Source organism: Hydra viridissima, unplaced genomic scaffold (genome assembly GCF_058129835.1).
Source record: "Hydra viridissima isolate aposymbiotic clone 2 unplaced genomic scaffold, HvirCarnegie_v1 scaffold_11, whole genome shotgun sequence".
In the NCBI taxonomy this organism is placed as follows: domain Eukaryota; kingdom Metazoa; phylum Cnidaria; class Hydrozoa; order Anthoathecata; family Hydridae; genus Hydra; species Hydra viridissima.
In genome coordinates this window covers 10,047,708-10,065,499 of record NW_028324310.1, presented here as the reverse complement: position 1 = coordinate 10,065,499, position 17,792 = coordinate 10,047,708, and the positions used below count along the sequence as shown (strand labels likewise).

At 27.3% G+C, this 17,792-nt stretch overlaps 1 protein-coding gene across 4 annotated transcripts in view; it reads right to left on the bottom strand.

Moving 5' to 3' along the window:
• Positions 1-17,494, bottom strand: part of LOC145191094 (protein argonaute-1-like) — a 33,347-nt gene extending 15,853 nt beyond the window's left edge. The window contains exons 1-7 of one of the 4 annotated variants that reach the window (XM_090066277.1): positions 17,239-17,494; positions 16,481-16,588; positions 15,151-15,318; positions 11,871-11,951; positions 9,740-10,002; positions 8,876-8,926; positions 5,619-5,752 (exon numbers count right to left, since the gene is read on the bottom strand). In XM_090066277.1, coding sequence (XP_089922403.1) covers positions 5,619-5,752; positions 8,876-8,926; positions 9,740-10,002; positions 11,871-11,951; positions 15,151-15,318; positions 16,481-16,588; positions 17,239-17,329 — 896 coding nt within the window. In that variant the 5' untranslated portion in view covers positions 17,330-17,494. Of the gene's footprint in view, positions 1-5,618; positions 5,753-8,875; positions 8,927-9,739; positions 10,003-11,870; positions 11,952-15,150; positions 15,319-16,480; positions 16,589-17,238 lie in introns of those variants that run through there. The other 3 variants (XM_090066278.1, XM_090066280.1, XM_090066279.1) reach the window with 3 other exon arrangements.
• Positions 17,495-17,792: the final 298 nt, after the last annotated feature.

Below are 17,792 nucleotides of genomic sequence, written 5' to 3'. Positions count from 1 at the left end.
ATATATATATATATATATATATATATATATATATAAGAAGTTGCTTAATACACTCAATTGAGATTAATTAATAAATACAACAACTAAGCATTTTAAAACATTCTACAATCTATATTTTGCATGCAATAACCAGTGTGCTGGATGAACCAATCCCTTAAATTTAATAACTTCAGTATATAGCTCACCAGTATATATCCAGAACACGCACTTTGTAGAATCATTTAAAATCATAAATGATAAACCTTGATGTCAGATTTTAACTCATTTATAACAAAAAATAAAACAGAAATGCAGAGACTAATTAAATTGGTTGAAGATCACTAAAACTGAATTCCCAACAGTAGCAAATGAACACTGGCTGCATAGACAATGTTGCAATAATAATCAACATCAGCAGTTAAAGACCAATAGATTACTCATAAAAACATTTATTGTAGTATTCACTTAGATCTGTAACTTGTCTTTTTTAACACTTAACATCTATCTACAGCAACAGAGACCAAATTCAGTTGAATTTACTTGGAATGTGTTACTGGTGTGGCATGACATGCAAGTTTGTTTTGATAAACTGTAATTCAGGGAATCCTGAAGAAAATTGGAGTGGTTTGAGCAATCATTAAATATAAACAGAATAAAAGTTTTTTTACAGGTCTTATTGTTAAGACGATATTAAAAAAACAATAACACAAGAAAAAATGATTTTTTGGCCACCCTAACATATATACATATATAATAAGGAAGTTCAGTGAATATGATAGAAAATGATTGACAAAAAAAAAAGACAAATGATTGATTATTGGTCAGCATTCTAAGAGGAAGTATATTATCAGTGGAACTGATACAGAATTATCTGAGAAAGAAAAAAAAGGTTTTGTTCAAATAAAAAAGAACAAAGCAGAAAATGTGCAGTTGCTGAAATAGTAAAACTGTCCTAATGTTAAGATAACAATAGTGAACCTAGTTAGGAACACAAAGTAGTTTTTAAAAAGTTATCATCATTTAAATCAATCAAGCAGAAAAACTTAACTCATCTGCTGACATTTTCTAGCATTTGGAGGCTGCATTAGACTGTACAAATACAAATAATCAAAATGGTGCATATATTGCAGCTGCAGCAGAATCTTAAGTGCTCAACCTCAAGATGTTTTAAAACTTTCAGCATCTGTTAGCAGCATTAGGACAGCAGGATAGAAGTATCAATCTGAAATTTCTGCATATGAAAAAGAAATGTTCTTAACTGATTCTCATTACTTTGTTTACTTTGATGGCTACTACCAGCTCATACTGATCAGTTTACTTTGATGGCTACTACCAGCTCATACTGATCAGTTTACTTTGATGGCTACTACCAGCTCATACTGATCAGTTTACTTTGATGGCTACTACCAGCTCATACTGATCAGTTTACTTTGATGGCTACTACCAGCTCATACTGATCAAACACAAAAAAGTGTACTTGTTTCATATTCTAAAATAGAAATTATGTTAGGAGTTCTAAATGTTGCTAATGCAACAGGAGAGAATATTTTACGCTCTGTATTTAATACCAGGGGTGGGTCAGAATAAAGTGCTCAGTTATTTGACACAACAGCAGCCGTACAAGATATCTGATTAATTTTGATGTCACCTTCAAAAAGCGAAAAAATCATTCCTTTTTATTATACAAGCTTTTTGAATCAACTGGATAAGAAAATTTGTGAGCTCAGACCAAGGTTAGTGAAGAAAAAAAATCGTTTTTCATCAAGGCAACACACATGCTTACAAGAATGCTTTGATAATGACTGAAACCAATGAACTAAAATACAAATTTCTTGACCATCAACCATAATTTAAATAACAAGACTTGGCCTTCAGTGACTATTATCTATTAAAGAAGACTTAAATAAATTCCTTGCTGGAAAACATTTTGCATGCAGAAGCTATTGCAGCCAAGAATGGATAATTTCCAGAAAAAATCAGTTTCATTTTATAATAATGGAATAAAATTATTGGGAAACTTTAAAAAATGTTTACTAAAGTTGGTTGATATTTTATTGAAAAATATAACTTATGTCATGCCCAAAAAAAAGTTTTTGATTATCATTTTAGAAAACTATCATATACCCGTTATAAAACTACTTCTGATAAGGAAGCTTATCAAGTAACACATTGTATTGGTAATGAATATGCAACAAAACATTAGATATGTATTTTGGTCCATCTTTTGCTCTGTTCTTCAAAATTTAAAATATAACATTCCTTCATCAAAGGATTGGTACCTGGTTAAGTTTAGATTTTATGTAAAGAACAAAAAGTAGAAATATTTTCTGCTTCAGGTTATGGAAAGTCACCAAAAATGAGTGATGTAATTTATTCTAAACCTTACACCTTCAAATCTTTCTTGTTTGCTATTGTAGGAAAAAACTGTTGTTATTAACCCTTTTCCCGTTTGTGTTGCATATTTGCAACAAATGATTTGCTGATAATTTTTTTGGTTATAAAGTTTATCCACAACATTAGCAGTTTTGAAATATGTATTTTAGATCTTTCTATTTTTATTTTGACGCAATATAACCACAATAACATTTTCTTTTGAATAATGGCAGCTCAAAAGAGAAGTGCTATTTTTAGTAAAGTTTAGTTACTATCGTTAATGCTCATTTTTGAATATAGGAAAACCCATGCTGACGCTTAAAACTTTTTAATTGTTATGTGCTATGATTGAAGTTTTATATTAGTGTCATTATAAACTAAAACAAGCATAAGATATTGTTAGATTTACCTCCTAATTTATTTGTTGCAAATGTGCAACATTGTCGGATCAAGGTATAAAAAATGATCATTTTTTTTTACTATATGATTTCTCTGGTAGCTCCTACAAAAACTTGTAGAATTCGAAATTTTACTGTACAAGAAGCTGTTAATTACGTACTTGAACCAGATTCTAATTCTGAGTTATCAGACTTAGTGAAATCAGATGAATCAGGGAATGAGGCAGAACTTGAAATTGGCAATGTTGTTTTCAGTTCTGAAGAATCTGAGTGAGTCAGTTTTGATTACCATTGATTTGCTTTGAGAATTGATGTAAATTTACATTAATTTTTTTATCTTTAGGACTGAAGAAGAAGAAGAAGAAGAAGAAGAAAGTGGTTTTTCACCATTCAACATGACTCTAGGATCCGAAGAGTCATGGTATGTATCAATTTGAATAATGAATCTCATATTTAAAAAATTATATATATACATATTTCCAAAATGTGAGATTCTTTATTCAAATTGATAAATACAATGCCTCTTTAAATCCAAAAGTATATTTCAAGCAATATGTATAATATATATATATATATATATATATATATATATATATATATATATATATATATATATATATATATATATATATATATATATATATATATATATATATATATATATATTATACATATTACTTAAAATAAATTTCAAGCAATATGTATAATATATATATATATATATATATATATATATATATATATATATATATATATATATATATATATATATATATATATATTATACATATTACTTAAAATAAATTTTAGTGATTATGAGGATGATGTGATTCTGTGGAAAAGAAAGTCTGCAAAGAAGCCAGTCTATAAATGGAGGAAAACGCAACTACCAATATTTGATGCAGCGTTCCAAGGAGAGGAATTTTCTCTACCAGAACGCAATGACATGACACCATTTGAGTATTTTAAACTATTTTGGGATGATAGCATCACCCAGAACTTAGTTGAACAAACTAATCTCTATAGTGTCCAGGTAACAGGCACTAGTATAGCCACAAACTTAAAAGAGATTGAACAATTCTTAGGTGTTCAGATGTTGATGTCATTAGTTCGCCTCCCTAGCTATGAATCGTTTTGGTCAACAGAACTTTGATGCGATGCTGTTGCTGATGTTATGAATTTAAAGCGTTATGAATGTCTTAGAAGGTTCTTGCATGCAGTGGACAATACTACAAAAAATAAATACTCTGGGAAATTGTTTAAGGTTAAACCTGTATTAGATGCTGTTCGTAATAACTGCATCAAAATTGAACAAGAGCAAGACCAATCGGTAGATGAGCAAATGATACCTGCAAAAACAAAACGCAGTGGGATATGTCAGTATATGCCCAAAAAAATCCACAAATGGGGTTTTAAAAATTTTGTTAGAGCAGGAAAGTCAGGCATAATATGCGACTTTTTCATCTACGCAGGTGCTACTAGTGCAGGTGGCCAAACTTGCGGTGCTGAGGATATAATACTTCGACTAGTTCAAGAAATGCCTAAACACAAAAACTTCCGTATATACTTTGACAACTGGTTTTCTACATTGCCATTAATTAATAAACTGAAAACTATGGGAATATTAGCTACAGGAACTTTCCGTAGTAATCGAATCGGAAAATGCCCACTTTTATCTGACATAGTATTGAAATCTCAAGGAAGAGGATCATGGGACTACCAAGTGGATCAGAATTCTGGGATACATTTAGTAAAATGGTTTGATAGCAAAGCCGTTATAGTTGGATCAACACATGCTGGTGTCACAGGATCAACGAAAGTCAAATGGTTTGACAGCAAAAAGAAAGTATATGTTGATGTCAAAACTCCTGATATTGTTGTTGCATACAATGTGTCAATGGGAGGAGTAGATCTGGCAGACATGCTGATACCATTATACCGCACGAGAATAAACACTAAAAAACGGTGGTACTTAAAATTGATTTTTCACTGCATTGACATATCAAAGATAAATGCTTGGTTGTTATACCGAAGGCACTGTTCTAAACTTCAAGTGCCTAAAAAAAAACAGCTGACTTTAAGAAGATTTATTTTACAGGTAGCAACAGCGTTGAAGCTCAAAGACAAAGATCCAGAAAAAAAAGTTGGTCGTCCCAAAAGAAGTTTCTCACCTTTAAAGACTCTCGGAAGAAAGCCATCAAACCCAAAACCAATTAGTGATATAAGATATGATGGATTCTGCCACTGGCCCGAAATCAAGGATAAAAGGGGGCGGTGCAGAATATGTAACATGACCTGTTCTTTTGCTTGTTCAAAATGTAAAATACAACTTTGTTTGAACAAGGATAGAAACTGCTTCAAAGACTTCCATGTACAATAAAATTAGATAATATATAACTATAGTAAGAAGAAATTATTTTAAAACTACAACGGTCTATTAAACATGCCTGAATTTACCCATATTACTATTATTATTATTATTTTTTTTAAAAAAAAAAGCGTTATTTTCTATACCTCTTTTCGGCAAAGTTGCATATATGCAACAAATCATAAAACAATAATAATTATCAAAAAGATTTATTTTGTGTTTTTTTCTAGCACATAATGCCATATTCTTACAAAAAATTCATTAAAAAAATTTTTTTAGTAGTTTGATCATAATGTGCCGGATAGAGGGTTAAAGTTGCATACATTTTGAAGATAAAACTATACATTAACATACTTTTAAATAGGCTATTTCATAAAACTTTAAACTCTCAAGTAATTAACTTCTAAACAGAACAGCAACTAAGTACATTCAGTGTATAGTATATAAAAAAATATACTATATAAATAAAGAATATATTAACTTTCATATAAGAAACTTACTTCAGGGAGGCTGCCTGCCTCAAGACAACATCCAAACATTGGATTGCTTCCTTAGGAACTAATTCTTTGGAATTAGATTTTAATGAATCATCTAATGCTCGTAAATTTATTTGGGCAGTCCATTGAAGAGTTACCTAAATATAGTTTTATCTTTTATGTGATTTGTTGCATACTTATTAAAAAAAAGTTAGAGGTTAATGTTAATGATATTTTTTTACAAAAAACTTGAAACATAATTAAGAACTGCCTGTTGAATGTTTTATCTGCTGCCATTCCGATATTCTCATATAGCTAATTCCATGTTAAACTTATGCAACAGATAAAGACATTTTTTAACAAACATTATTTTTAACCTTTCTTTAATTTGCAATTGAAAGGATATTTTAAAGCTTTAATAAAATCAACCATAAAATAAATTCTGATCATATGAAATAGATAGTTATGATAATGTACATTTTCTTATATTTTCCAATATTAGCTTCTAAACCAATTTAATGAAAGGTAAACCAATCTCCTCATTTTGGTATTTTGTGTCACTCTCAGACATAACAATGATTGTTATTTGACATTTAAAATCATTAGCATTTTTGATAACACATTTGCATCGATTGTATTGTAAAGCATCTTGCTGCAACAAAAGTGAATTCTCTCCATGACCATGCTTTAATAGTTTATATTCATAATGAAAATTAAATTCAATTTAGCTTTTACCCTCCATGTTTTTGTTCTACGTGAAATTTCTGTTCTCATTGAAGATCAATCTGCTGACAGGGCCTTAACTATAGAAAGTGAGCCATTAAGCCTGCATCTGCTCAATTGAATAGGTAAAAAAGCTGTAAGATACTCCTTTCCGAGCGAAAAATCCTAGAAATATTTTTTCTTTGTTATGCACTAGAAGTCATTTAGTGCATTTATAATATCTGTGTTTGAATTTGAATGTTAATTGCTGAAAGAAATAACTTTGCTGGCACTCTTAGGAACAACTAAATTTTGCTCATATTGACAGAAATTTTGATTTGATCAATTTTTGGACAGAGTTGAAAAAATGTGCTAACCACAATTTTAATTTTTGGATGAGAAGTTTTGAGTGACTCATTAGCTTTTATTTATGGTGAATTTCATAATTGCTGTAAAACTTGGTCACCTCTAAAGATTAACTTTCATTTAACCCATGTAAAACTGATTGTACAAACATATTGCATAACTTAAAATTCATTGAAGAAAAACTTAATTTATGCAGCATGCTTCTTTTTTTTTTTTTATTTATCTTAAATATAATAAACTATGAAAAAAATATTTCAATGAAAGCTAACAATTTAACAGTATAGATATTTTGTGAAAACATAGAAAAATATAATAGCTTTACATGTTTTATTTAACTTATAAAAAATTGAAAATTGATTTGAGAATTATAAATTTATAAGTTAAACAACTTTGAAAAATCTCATTAATCATATTTTATACTTTGAGTATTATTTAAGAATTCTTAGAAAGAACTATTTTAGGAATTTCATTAAATTTAGAAATCAAAAATCAATGTCATGTGAAGCCACTCCAAGGAATCAAAAAATACTGAAGCAAATAATTAGATATTAATTAAGTGTATTGTTAGCCTCAAATTTAACTTCTCACCTTTTGATAACTTACCATTTGATATGCCAAGCTTAACATGAATTAAAAACCCAATTAAAAGTTACATTTTAAAAGTTAAATATTTGAGTCTTCAGCATCGGAATTAAGCATAAATACCAAATAGAATTAATTTGAATACTAAAAGTAGTGCAAAACAACTTTTAATGTCTAGCAATTCTAAATACTTTTTGTTCAACTGAAAAAAATTACTTTAAGAAAAAAATTTAGTCAAGAAAAAACAGGGAAATCTTATAAAATACTTATTTTATCAACTTTAAAGTTATTTAAAACATGATAATATTAGCTTCAAGATGAACTTTTTATATATAGGTGCTTATTTAAAAGAAAATAAAATCAAGATAACAAAGATTTTCTTCTCAACACATCAAAACACAATAAGATATTTTTTTCTAATTCCTGCAATTTCAATAACTAAAATTGCAGGGGTTAAAATAGAGGAAGCTGATGCCTTGTGAGTTAATTTTCAGCAAGACTTGGGCACAGATTCTATGATCAGTTCTTTAGCCAATGGCTGATTTTTTGGTTATACTATCAGATTTCTAGCCAGTTTTCTTTTTAACATTTTTACTTGTGAACCACTGAAAACAAGCAATTTAAGTTCTGGTTACCTTTCAAATAAAAAACTGGAAATAATTTTATTCAAACCAAGTTGCAGAAATGTGACTTTGGACCTTTAGTCTTTTCAAAACTTTTCAAACATTAGCATCAAAAAAAATGAATTTGTTAAATGGATAGATAAATTATTTAAACAATGTAAAAAAAATCTTTCCCACATTTGGTTCATTATTTGATTACTACATGCCTCTTATATTAGTCTTTAATTTAGTCTTTAACATGCCATAATCAGATCCAAATTGAAAGTGATATTAGAGAGTCACACTTGCAGAACCATTTGCTGCAGACACAAGATTGAATGAAAGAAGAAATAAGATTTTATTTCACATTAGAACAAAAGATTAAATGTAAGAAGAGGGATAATGATTTGCTTATTATTAACATTAATACAATAAGTTATTCATTTATTGGATATTTGGGCATATACCTATTGAAATATCAAGCCATAAAATCATGACATAAAAGATTTGACGAGTGAATATGAAAACACCAAGCTTACAGGGGATGGCAACAAAATGGAATAGGAGCATATAAAGACTTGATTGCATTTTTTAATGGAAAATCAAAACCATAGATTTCAGATTACCTTAGATTAGGAAATAAAATCTCATAATGACTGTTCTTAGAAATGTAAGATGCAATTTAAACAGGTCTTCATTTTACTTAAAAGAATTAAAGGGAATTGAATTATACCTACTATCTATTATTTCTGTTATTATATCTACTATCTATTATTTTTATTATTCTCCTATTTTGTTGCTTAAAACTCACCCTAAAAAAAAATTTTTTTTTAAATGTTTTTTTTTTATTTCAATTGTTTACCTTTAGCCATAATCCCTAGCAAAAGATTATTTCTGCACATTATCATTGTAATTATCATAAATACTTTAAAATTTATGAAAAACTTCTAAATATGTGCAACTTCATATATTCTTATAATTTTTATAAAAAAAAACATTTGTAAATCTTTGATGAGAAATAATAATTACCTTTATCTCTCTCTGTCTATCCTCCTCTTTAAAAAGCAACTTAAATTCTTTCTATAAAAAAAAGTAGTAAAAACTACATCGATAAAACTTATATGCAGCTATATTTAGAAAAATAACTGCTTTCAAGTATTTTAAAATCACTACTTTCAAGTATTTTTAAAAGCAGGCTCTATGAAAGAAAAATTCATTTTTATAGTTTTTAATAATAGCAAGTTTTAAAAATTTCTAATTAAAAATTTACAATATTTTTATCGAAATGATATTACAAAAAGAGTTGTTAGGGGTACTTTGCTGTATAAATTTCTAAACCTTAACAGGATTCAAATTTGCATTATTTCTTTTTAGCCTGATGTTTGTCAATTCAATAATAACCAGGCAACATATGCATAAGAGTGAAAGTTTTTAACAAAAAAGTTGAATTTGCTGTTTTTTTTTGTAATATTCTCTCATAAACAAATTATCACAATGTCTAAAAACTTTAGGATTTCTTTAATACATTGGCTATAGAACATATGAAGTAGCTTTCCTGAAATACAGCAGGAAGATGGGACCATGGACACTTATACCAAATATTAATATTTCAGTTTGAAAGACCAATAATGTGGAGACATTTCTATACATACTACATGGTACAAATATATACATAGCAAGTATACTTATTATTTGCAGTCAATATATTTGTAATAAATAAAGTAAAAAAAGTGTCATTAGAAATCCAAAAAAAAGCAAAAAGATTTATACATTAATCATGGTTTAGCACATATATTTTAAGCTTTGAGAAACTTTGAGAAACTCTTAACTGACTCTCCTAAAAACATAATCAGGAACAGTTGCCTTTTTTCTTAAATTATCTTAACAACTTACTTTTCCAGTAAAATCAAAAGGATCTTTGGTATATAGGTTTTTTCTTCCGTCGAACACTGGCAAGCTCTTGAAGAGTTTTGGGTTGTATTCAACAAACTCACGAATAATATTCTGATTTAAATTTTTTGGAAGTTTATCATCATTTATTGCAACATCATATTGATGAATGACAATATCAGGAATTTTTATTGGGTAAAAGTTGGCAACAAGTTTAATAGGTCTTCCAGCAGTTCCAAGTCCTGGTCTTTTAGGAATTTTGTACTCTAAAATAAATTTTTTTTTTTAAAGAATTATTAAAATATCCTTTTGCTGAAAAAATAAGAAACAGAAAAAAATTTTCTTTTATAACTTTAACATTAGTATTAAATATACTTCATAAGAAACTGGTAGTGGTTCATTTTAAATTTATTTAAATAATTTCATTTTTCCAGGTAAAAAAATGAGACTTTTTGAAGCAATTTTAAAAAAAAAGAATTTTTTTTTGAAAAACTCAAAAGAATATAGAAAAGCATGTTTTCTGTGTCAATTTTGTTACAAAGTTGAGGTGTAGTATAACACACTATATTATTTTTTTAAGATATTCTAAATCTTCTATAACTAGATATCTAGTTAGTTACAATAGCTAATTTTTTTTCTCTAAATGTTTATTTTATATAAACAAAATTTGTTATTTCTTAAATAAGGACTTTCATAAAGCATAGGACTATGTTAGGTCACACCACAGTAGTTAGTATAAATAATATATTTTTCTTTATTTTGATCCAAAATCTTTTTACCGCATTCATTTAATTTTACCAACAAAGCTAAAGAATTTTCTTTTTGTTAAAAAAAACTTGTTAAGTCACAGTTTCTTTCTAGTTGAAGCTTAACATCATTTTGAAGTCAATTATAACTTTCTGTATTTGATTGATCAAGTAACTTTATAAGTATTTGAATCATAATAATTAGAGAAAAAATCCACATTGTCTTGCAGTCAGATATTAGTTTTATCTCTTTTCCAAATTTCTCCTAAATGAACTTCTAAAGATATTTTTCATAACTGTTTAAATTTTAAAAATAACTGGCAGTAATTCAAATTTTTATAACCATATTCCTCATCAATTCATCAGTGTCATCATCTTAATTATCAGTTTTACCTTCATTAAATATTAAGTTGTAGTGCCAACAGATGCTGACAATTGTCTTTTTTTAGAAAATAACACATCACTAACTGCAAGATAAACAACATGTACAAAACATCCTAGGTGAATGCTGGACATTAATCTTCCAAATTTTACCATATAACTTGCCATATTGGTTGCATAACAAATAAGGTCGTTTTAATATTGATTCTAAAGCTTGCTTTTAAAAATTAACAAAAAGATAGAAACTTCAAAATTTTGAGATTGTTACCACTTTTACTGGTAAAGCAAGGTGAATTGCATTTAAAACCCTTTATTGATGTGTTGGAAAGAATTGTGTTTCTTTAAAAAAAAAAAGAACTGCGTAGCTTATGAAGTTAACAACATTTAAGTCTTTTTTTCACTTTTTGTGATAACGTGAACCTGTTAAAATAATTACCTATCTTACTAAGCAGGGAACTCTGAGAGCTAAAGTTTTTTCTTTCTACTTTAGAAGCATTCTGTAATTCAAATTTTTTATGGCAAAAAACTGGCTATCATTATTTTACTTCCTTAAAATCATATAATTTATGTAATTGCAGATGCTCAGAGAGGGCATTTTTAATAGCATGATAGGATGAGTTTGTAATTGAATATTAATGTTGATATTTTAATTTTTATAACCGAGTTATTATACTTAACTCTAAACATGTAAATGCTTTTCCAGATTCAGGGGAAAATGAGGCAGACTAATAATTGTTAGTTCAAAAGACTTTCCCCAATAATGTAAAAAAGCTGTTGGTATGAATGAACCAAAGACAAAATTTCATATTTTATAAAATGATTTCAGCAAATTTAAGAATTTTTTTTTTTTCAATTTGCCTCAGGTTACTTTACCAATTAGAATTAAACTGGTCTGAAAATGACAGCACTCTATACAAATCAATATAAAAATATTCAAAGTATTTCTTTGAGAACTAAATAAAATAGTGCACAACTAAGAAATTCAAAACTATAACAATAAAATATACCTCTCCCTCTTGTTTCTGAAGTGAATGATGTTGATCCAATTGATAAAAGTGAAGCTGGTTTGGTAGGTTCAACAGCAAGCTCTGAAAATAGCATAGCAAATAAACTATTGTTCAATAACAATAAAAATATCTAAATATTATTTATAAAAAGCCATCAATGACTTACAACAGCTATCTGCTTTTTTTTATCATTTATTGAAGTTTTTTTTTACCAGCAAGATTAAAACTTGTAATCATAATTCCTAACATGCTGTATTTGATGCTTTTATTGATACTTATATAAGAATAAAAACAAGGGAAGAGTAAAATATGTTCTTTCATTTTTATGTATTTAAATTTTATTTAACTTCACAGTATTTTTTTATCTTCTATACTTTAATATTAATTTTCATCTAACAAATATGAGCCTGGAGTTAGGGATGGCAAAATCCCGGACATTTTCAATCCCAGGATTTTGGGATTGAGAAATTTATCCCTGGGAAATCCTAGGATTAAATAGAGAAGAGAATAAATCATTGGTAGTGAAGCATGTGAAGAACAAATTTTGAAGTTATCATCAAACACTGAAAAATAATTTCTTTATTGAAGAAATAATTATATTATCAATAAATCAATCATTTTTCATTTTTTAGTTAACTAAAATAGTTCATTTACTAATAAACCTAAGTAATTTAAACTATAAAACAATACATTAACAAGATAACACAATATAAAAAAAAATAATATGAATATACATGAGTATACATGAATTATGTTAATTTTTGAAAGTACCACCTTAAAAAACTGAAAGTATCAATCATTTCGTTGTTTAATCGCGTTCAATTTCTTTAGAATAACCCAGGCGCTAAGAATGGTCATTCTGACTCCACACTTGTAAGCCGTATTTATTGCTGATGTCATTATATCTGCCAAGTTTAGATGCTTTATTAGGTTTATTATAACTTTTTTTATTTTAAGCACTTGTATTTGGTACAAAAAACATCATGGATTTTCAATGAAGTAACCTGGGGATTATGAAGATAATAAACTATGCTGCTTAATGGTGTTCTCCTCTCTATAATTCTGTGACTCGAGGTGACACACAATTGTTTTCCGATTTCGGATTGTTGTTGTTTTTTTTTAGCCAACATAAACTCTAATGCAATTTCAGCTTTAATTGAAGTTGCGTTTTATCAACAGAGTGCTTCCACAGTTGCTTTAACGGGAGTCAAAATTACTACTACTAGATCTGATATGATTCAATATTCTTTTTTGTTCATCTTAATTGAATCATCAAAATTGGAATCCAATTCTAAATCTAGAATTGTCTTTTTAACACAATATTTTAACTTGTCAAAACTTTCAAGCATAAGCAACAAACTTCTCCGTAGGATTTTGCAACTCATTGTTAAATGGATTACCTTTCTAAACTCAATTATTTACTTTTGTAAATAATTTTAATTTTTTTTTTTTTTTTTTTTTTTAATTCCTTTTAAACATTTTTACAATTTCCTTGACTTTAATTATAATAGGTCCAATTTGATGTTTAATCGTAACCTCAGATGTTTCATAAATTAACAATGAATTGTTAACAATAAAATCTTGAGTACAATCTTCCTCTTCATAAACGTATTCACTATTATAATCATCATCATTCTAAATCATCATTGCTATCTAAATTTGCAAAAAAAGCATTCTCATCATCTAAACTTTCATCAACTTCCAAGTGACTGGTGTCTTTTTTGTAAAGAACTGATATAATTACCAGCTGTAGAGTGTGGGCAAAGCATAGTTGTTGATCAATTTTATGCTAGCATAGACCCTAAAATTCAAATCAAACCTATATTTCAATAGCTTTTCAACTCATGTACATTCACATTCATACCTGCAGTTTCCAAAAGAAGTCTACTCATCATGTGTAAAGGAAAATTTAGAGACTCTTGATATTTGATCAATTATTTCCTTCATAACTTGCTTTTTAATCTGCTTGTAGTTGTCTAAGACCATTTTCTGATAGTATTACATGATTTTGGGACATTTTTACATCTTCATGCAACTAATCTGGCTTGTATATCAATGAAATTACAAATTGTACTAAATGATATACCATCTTTTGCTGTCATACCTGCCAACACTTTAGATAGATTTTCCAATTTTTTTGATGTTGTAGAAAAATAGCTTGTGATTTTCAGTTTTTTATTTTGAGATTCTTTTAAACTTTTTGAATTTGAAGCTCTCATGGATAAACTTGGTACTTGCGATTTCAATATTACTTTAAGTTTATGTTTAGACAGTAAATGGGAATGTAGACCTTTTATTGAATCACCAGCAATTTTCAATATTTTTTTGCATGTACTAACTTTGCACACAGCTGTTTCATCTGTTCTTCTTCAGAAATATCTCCATATAAGATTTATGCTGTTGAATTCAGTGTAGTTCATCATGATATTTACTTAGGTTCTATATTTTTTTAAAGTGTTTAAATTCTTAAATAAATTCAACATACATTTCTTTATCAGATCTGTAATTCTAACTGAATTTGTTACTGTGAAAACAACTACCACTTTGAATAACTGTAAAAAAAGGTGATTTACTTAATAAATCTGTATTTTGAAAACTTCATTTAAAGTACAGTTGAAGAATTTTTGAGAATCACGCAAACATTTTATTGCATAAGAATTATAGGGTTCTATCTAATTTTTGTTGTTGTTGTGAGAATGCAGCTTTCAATTTTTCATAGTTGAAATGTTTTATTCCTGTCATTTTTTTTAAATCAAAATAATACATCTTTTTTGTTATTTATGTTTTATAATTAAACTGATAATATTATTTATAACTTTTAAATTTTTTGTTTTTATTATTAATTGTTAAAACTTTTATTAATATAATCTTATAAAAAAAAAAAAAAAGCAGATAGACCCCTCTAATTCTTATGCCACAATGTTGGTACTAACAAGTACCAACTCCAAAACTAATTATATAAATATAAAATCAAAATTCTGAGCAAAAATGTATAACATTTTAGTTGATCATATAATACTTAAAGAAATATTTATTAAAGCTGTTTATAGGATCAGATATTTCAAGTATCTTTGATTTAATTTACTATTTTATATCATTTTAATGAGGTTTTGTCATTCAACTGAACTCAGACAGTTCAAAAAAAAAACCATTATTGAAAAAAAACAACTGTTTTTTTATTAGAGTATTTCTATGCATTTGAAAAAAACAAAACAAAAGATAAATCAAATTATCATCTATTTTTATCAAAAAATGTTATTATTTTAATGCTGTTAAATACCTCTTTTTACTTCCATAGAAACTTCTTTAATAAGTTTTTCTGGTTGCTGTTGTTTGAATTGGTTTTGTTTAGGGGCTGTTTCTTCATGTTCTTTTGCTTTTGATGCAACATTTGATCCATTAACTGATAGAGAAAAACCCTTTAAGTTTTTTTCTGCTTGTTCTATATCTAAAAATTAAAAAAAAAACTCTTAGAACTTAAAATAACTTAAAGAAAGTTTACTTAAACTTTTTATATATAAAAACAATCCACTGAAAAACTTTATTTCATAAAGTTTACAGAATTAAGTATTAAATGCAAAACTGTGGAAAAATGCATTCAATTTCATATACATTACAGTGCTGTTATTTTATACACTAAAATAATTTTATTGTTGAAAAAAACTTTCTTACATATTTAAAATATAAGAAATATAAAAATTAAACAGAAAATTAGAGAAAATAGATAAACATCAGACATAGTTTTGGCACAACAAAAAAGCTACATAAAAATGTCCATAATCAAATATCATAGCATTCAAAAATATATATCTTTTTAAACTTATTTTTTTAATGCAAAGAATCTTATTACAAAAATTATTTAAAATCTTATGCACTGAGTAACATAGAACAAGGACAATCATCTTTTTTCTCTGAAACTTTAACAATTTGAACATAAGCTTCTATTAATTGTCTTTTAAGGAGTACAAGTCAAAGCTGAAGAATTGAGTAACTTTTCTTCATTATTTATTCACATTACATATACATATTAAATATAAAAACTACATATAAACACTATATATACATTACATATACACATTACATATATATATATATATATATATATATATATATATATATATATATATATATATATATATATATATATATATATATATATATATATATATATATATATATCCATTATTTTTATACAGTAATTTAGTGACAAGAAGAACTTTTGCTATATTGTGTTCTTTATTAAGTGAAATTTGAGAATCATTTTAATCACCTAAAGAAACTATAGTTTTATAAGCCTAACATTCATAACATTTTGTAAAATATCCTTATTCACTATTTTTGCTAATTTAAAAATAATAGGACAGAAAAGTTTTTTTAAAACAATTGCCTGTCTTGCATTAGTTAGTTTTGAAAACTGTTCCTATTTCCTTATTTTACTTCCTTTAAGGTCATAGCTGAAGCCTTGATTGCAATGCATTTAAGGCAATTAAATCTACCACTTTTGGAAATTACAATAAAACTTAAAAATAGAAAAACCTTTAGAATAATTTTTAATTTTTTAAATTGCAAACATGAATTTTTTGGCTTTAAAGTATTAAATAATTAATTACCTTTTGTTGTCTTTAAAATATCTGATTTTGCCTCAGAAATCTTTACAGATTCTACAACAGGAGTTTGCTCTGGTTGTGTATAACTTTGAGCTTGTTCTGGTTTTATAACTTTAACAAGAAAACAAAAAAAAAAAAAAACTGAAATATTAAAATGATTTATTTAATCTGAAATAAAGGTTTTGATATTAATTTCTTCAATAAAGTAATTTAAGAGCAATTCCTAGCATATGATATAACCAAAGTACAAAGTCTGTAGCATAACCTCAGACATTTTTCTTCTTCATGAAATAAATAACTAGAAAGTAACCATACATCTTCATCATAAATTTACAAAAAACTGCAAAGACAATAGTAGCTATAACTCTTCTAAGATACATCTATGATAACAGTAATCATGGATAGAAATTCAACTAAAAACTGGTATATTGCTCATCATTGAAGACAGGAAAAAATCAATCTTTTTCAATTTGGAGATTAATTGTTTAAGTAAGGTGAATATTCTTAGGAGGAAATCCAAGGTAAGGATTAGCCTAAACTTATCCTGGAAGTAGCTTCTTTCCTGAGTTTCAATTACTTGTGGTGTTGTTAACTACTTAAATCTTTTTGTATGTAATTAAAGTATATACATACACTTATGTAAAATGTATTGGAGAGCTTATGATCACATGGAAAATAGACTAAAATTTTGGTAAGAAAAATATTCATTTAGGTTAAACTCTTTTTAAAAACAAAATAAGAAATAAAATACTAAGGTGAACCTGCTCCTGCTCCTACTACTGTCTCTTTTGCTTTTCCTCTTCCTCTCCCTTTCCCTCGTCCACGTCCTTTTCCACTACTGTTCCCTTCCATGTTTTCAATTGGAATAAAATTGGAAAGATTTTTTTCCAATTGAACTACTTTTTTTTTCTAGGAATTCCATTCTATGAACTTAATTTCCATGAAAAGTTTCTATTTTCATCTTTGATAGTTTGTAATTCGTGCTACATTAACACTGCACTGTGACGTCAGTTGTTTAGAGACATCTTCAAACATAGATATATAAAACACTGGATACGGCATAGCCGTATCTGGGTGCTTATTCACAACTTTTCCGTAACTCTTGCGTAGCTGAGCAAAAGTTATGAAAAACTTACGCAAACTATTTTTTGCGTAACTATTTGGTATTCACAACTTTTTCGTAGCGTTTGCGTAAAGTTAAGGTTGCGCATGAGTTACGCAAAACTTACGCCAAAACTTACGCAAATTTTTGACTTACGAAAGAGTTGTGAATAAGCACCCAGGCCTTATAAAAAAATTGAAGCCGAGCTTTTTT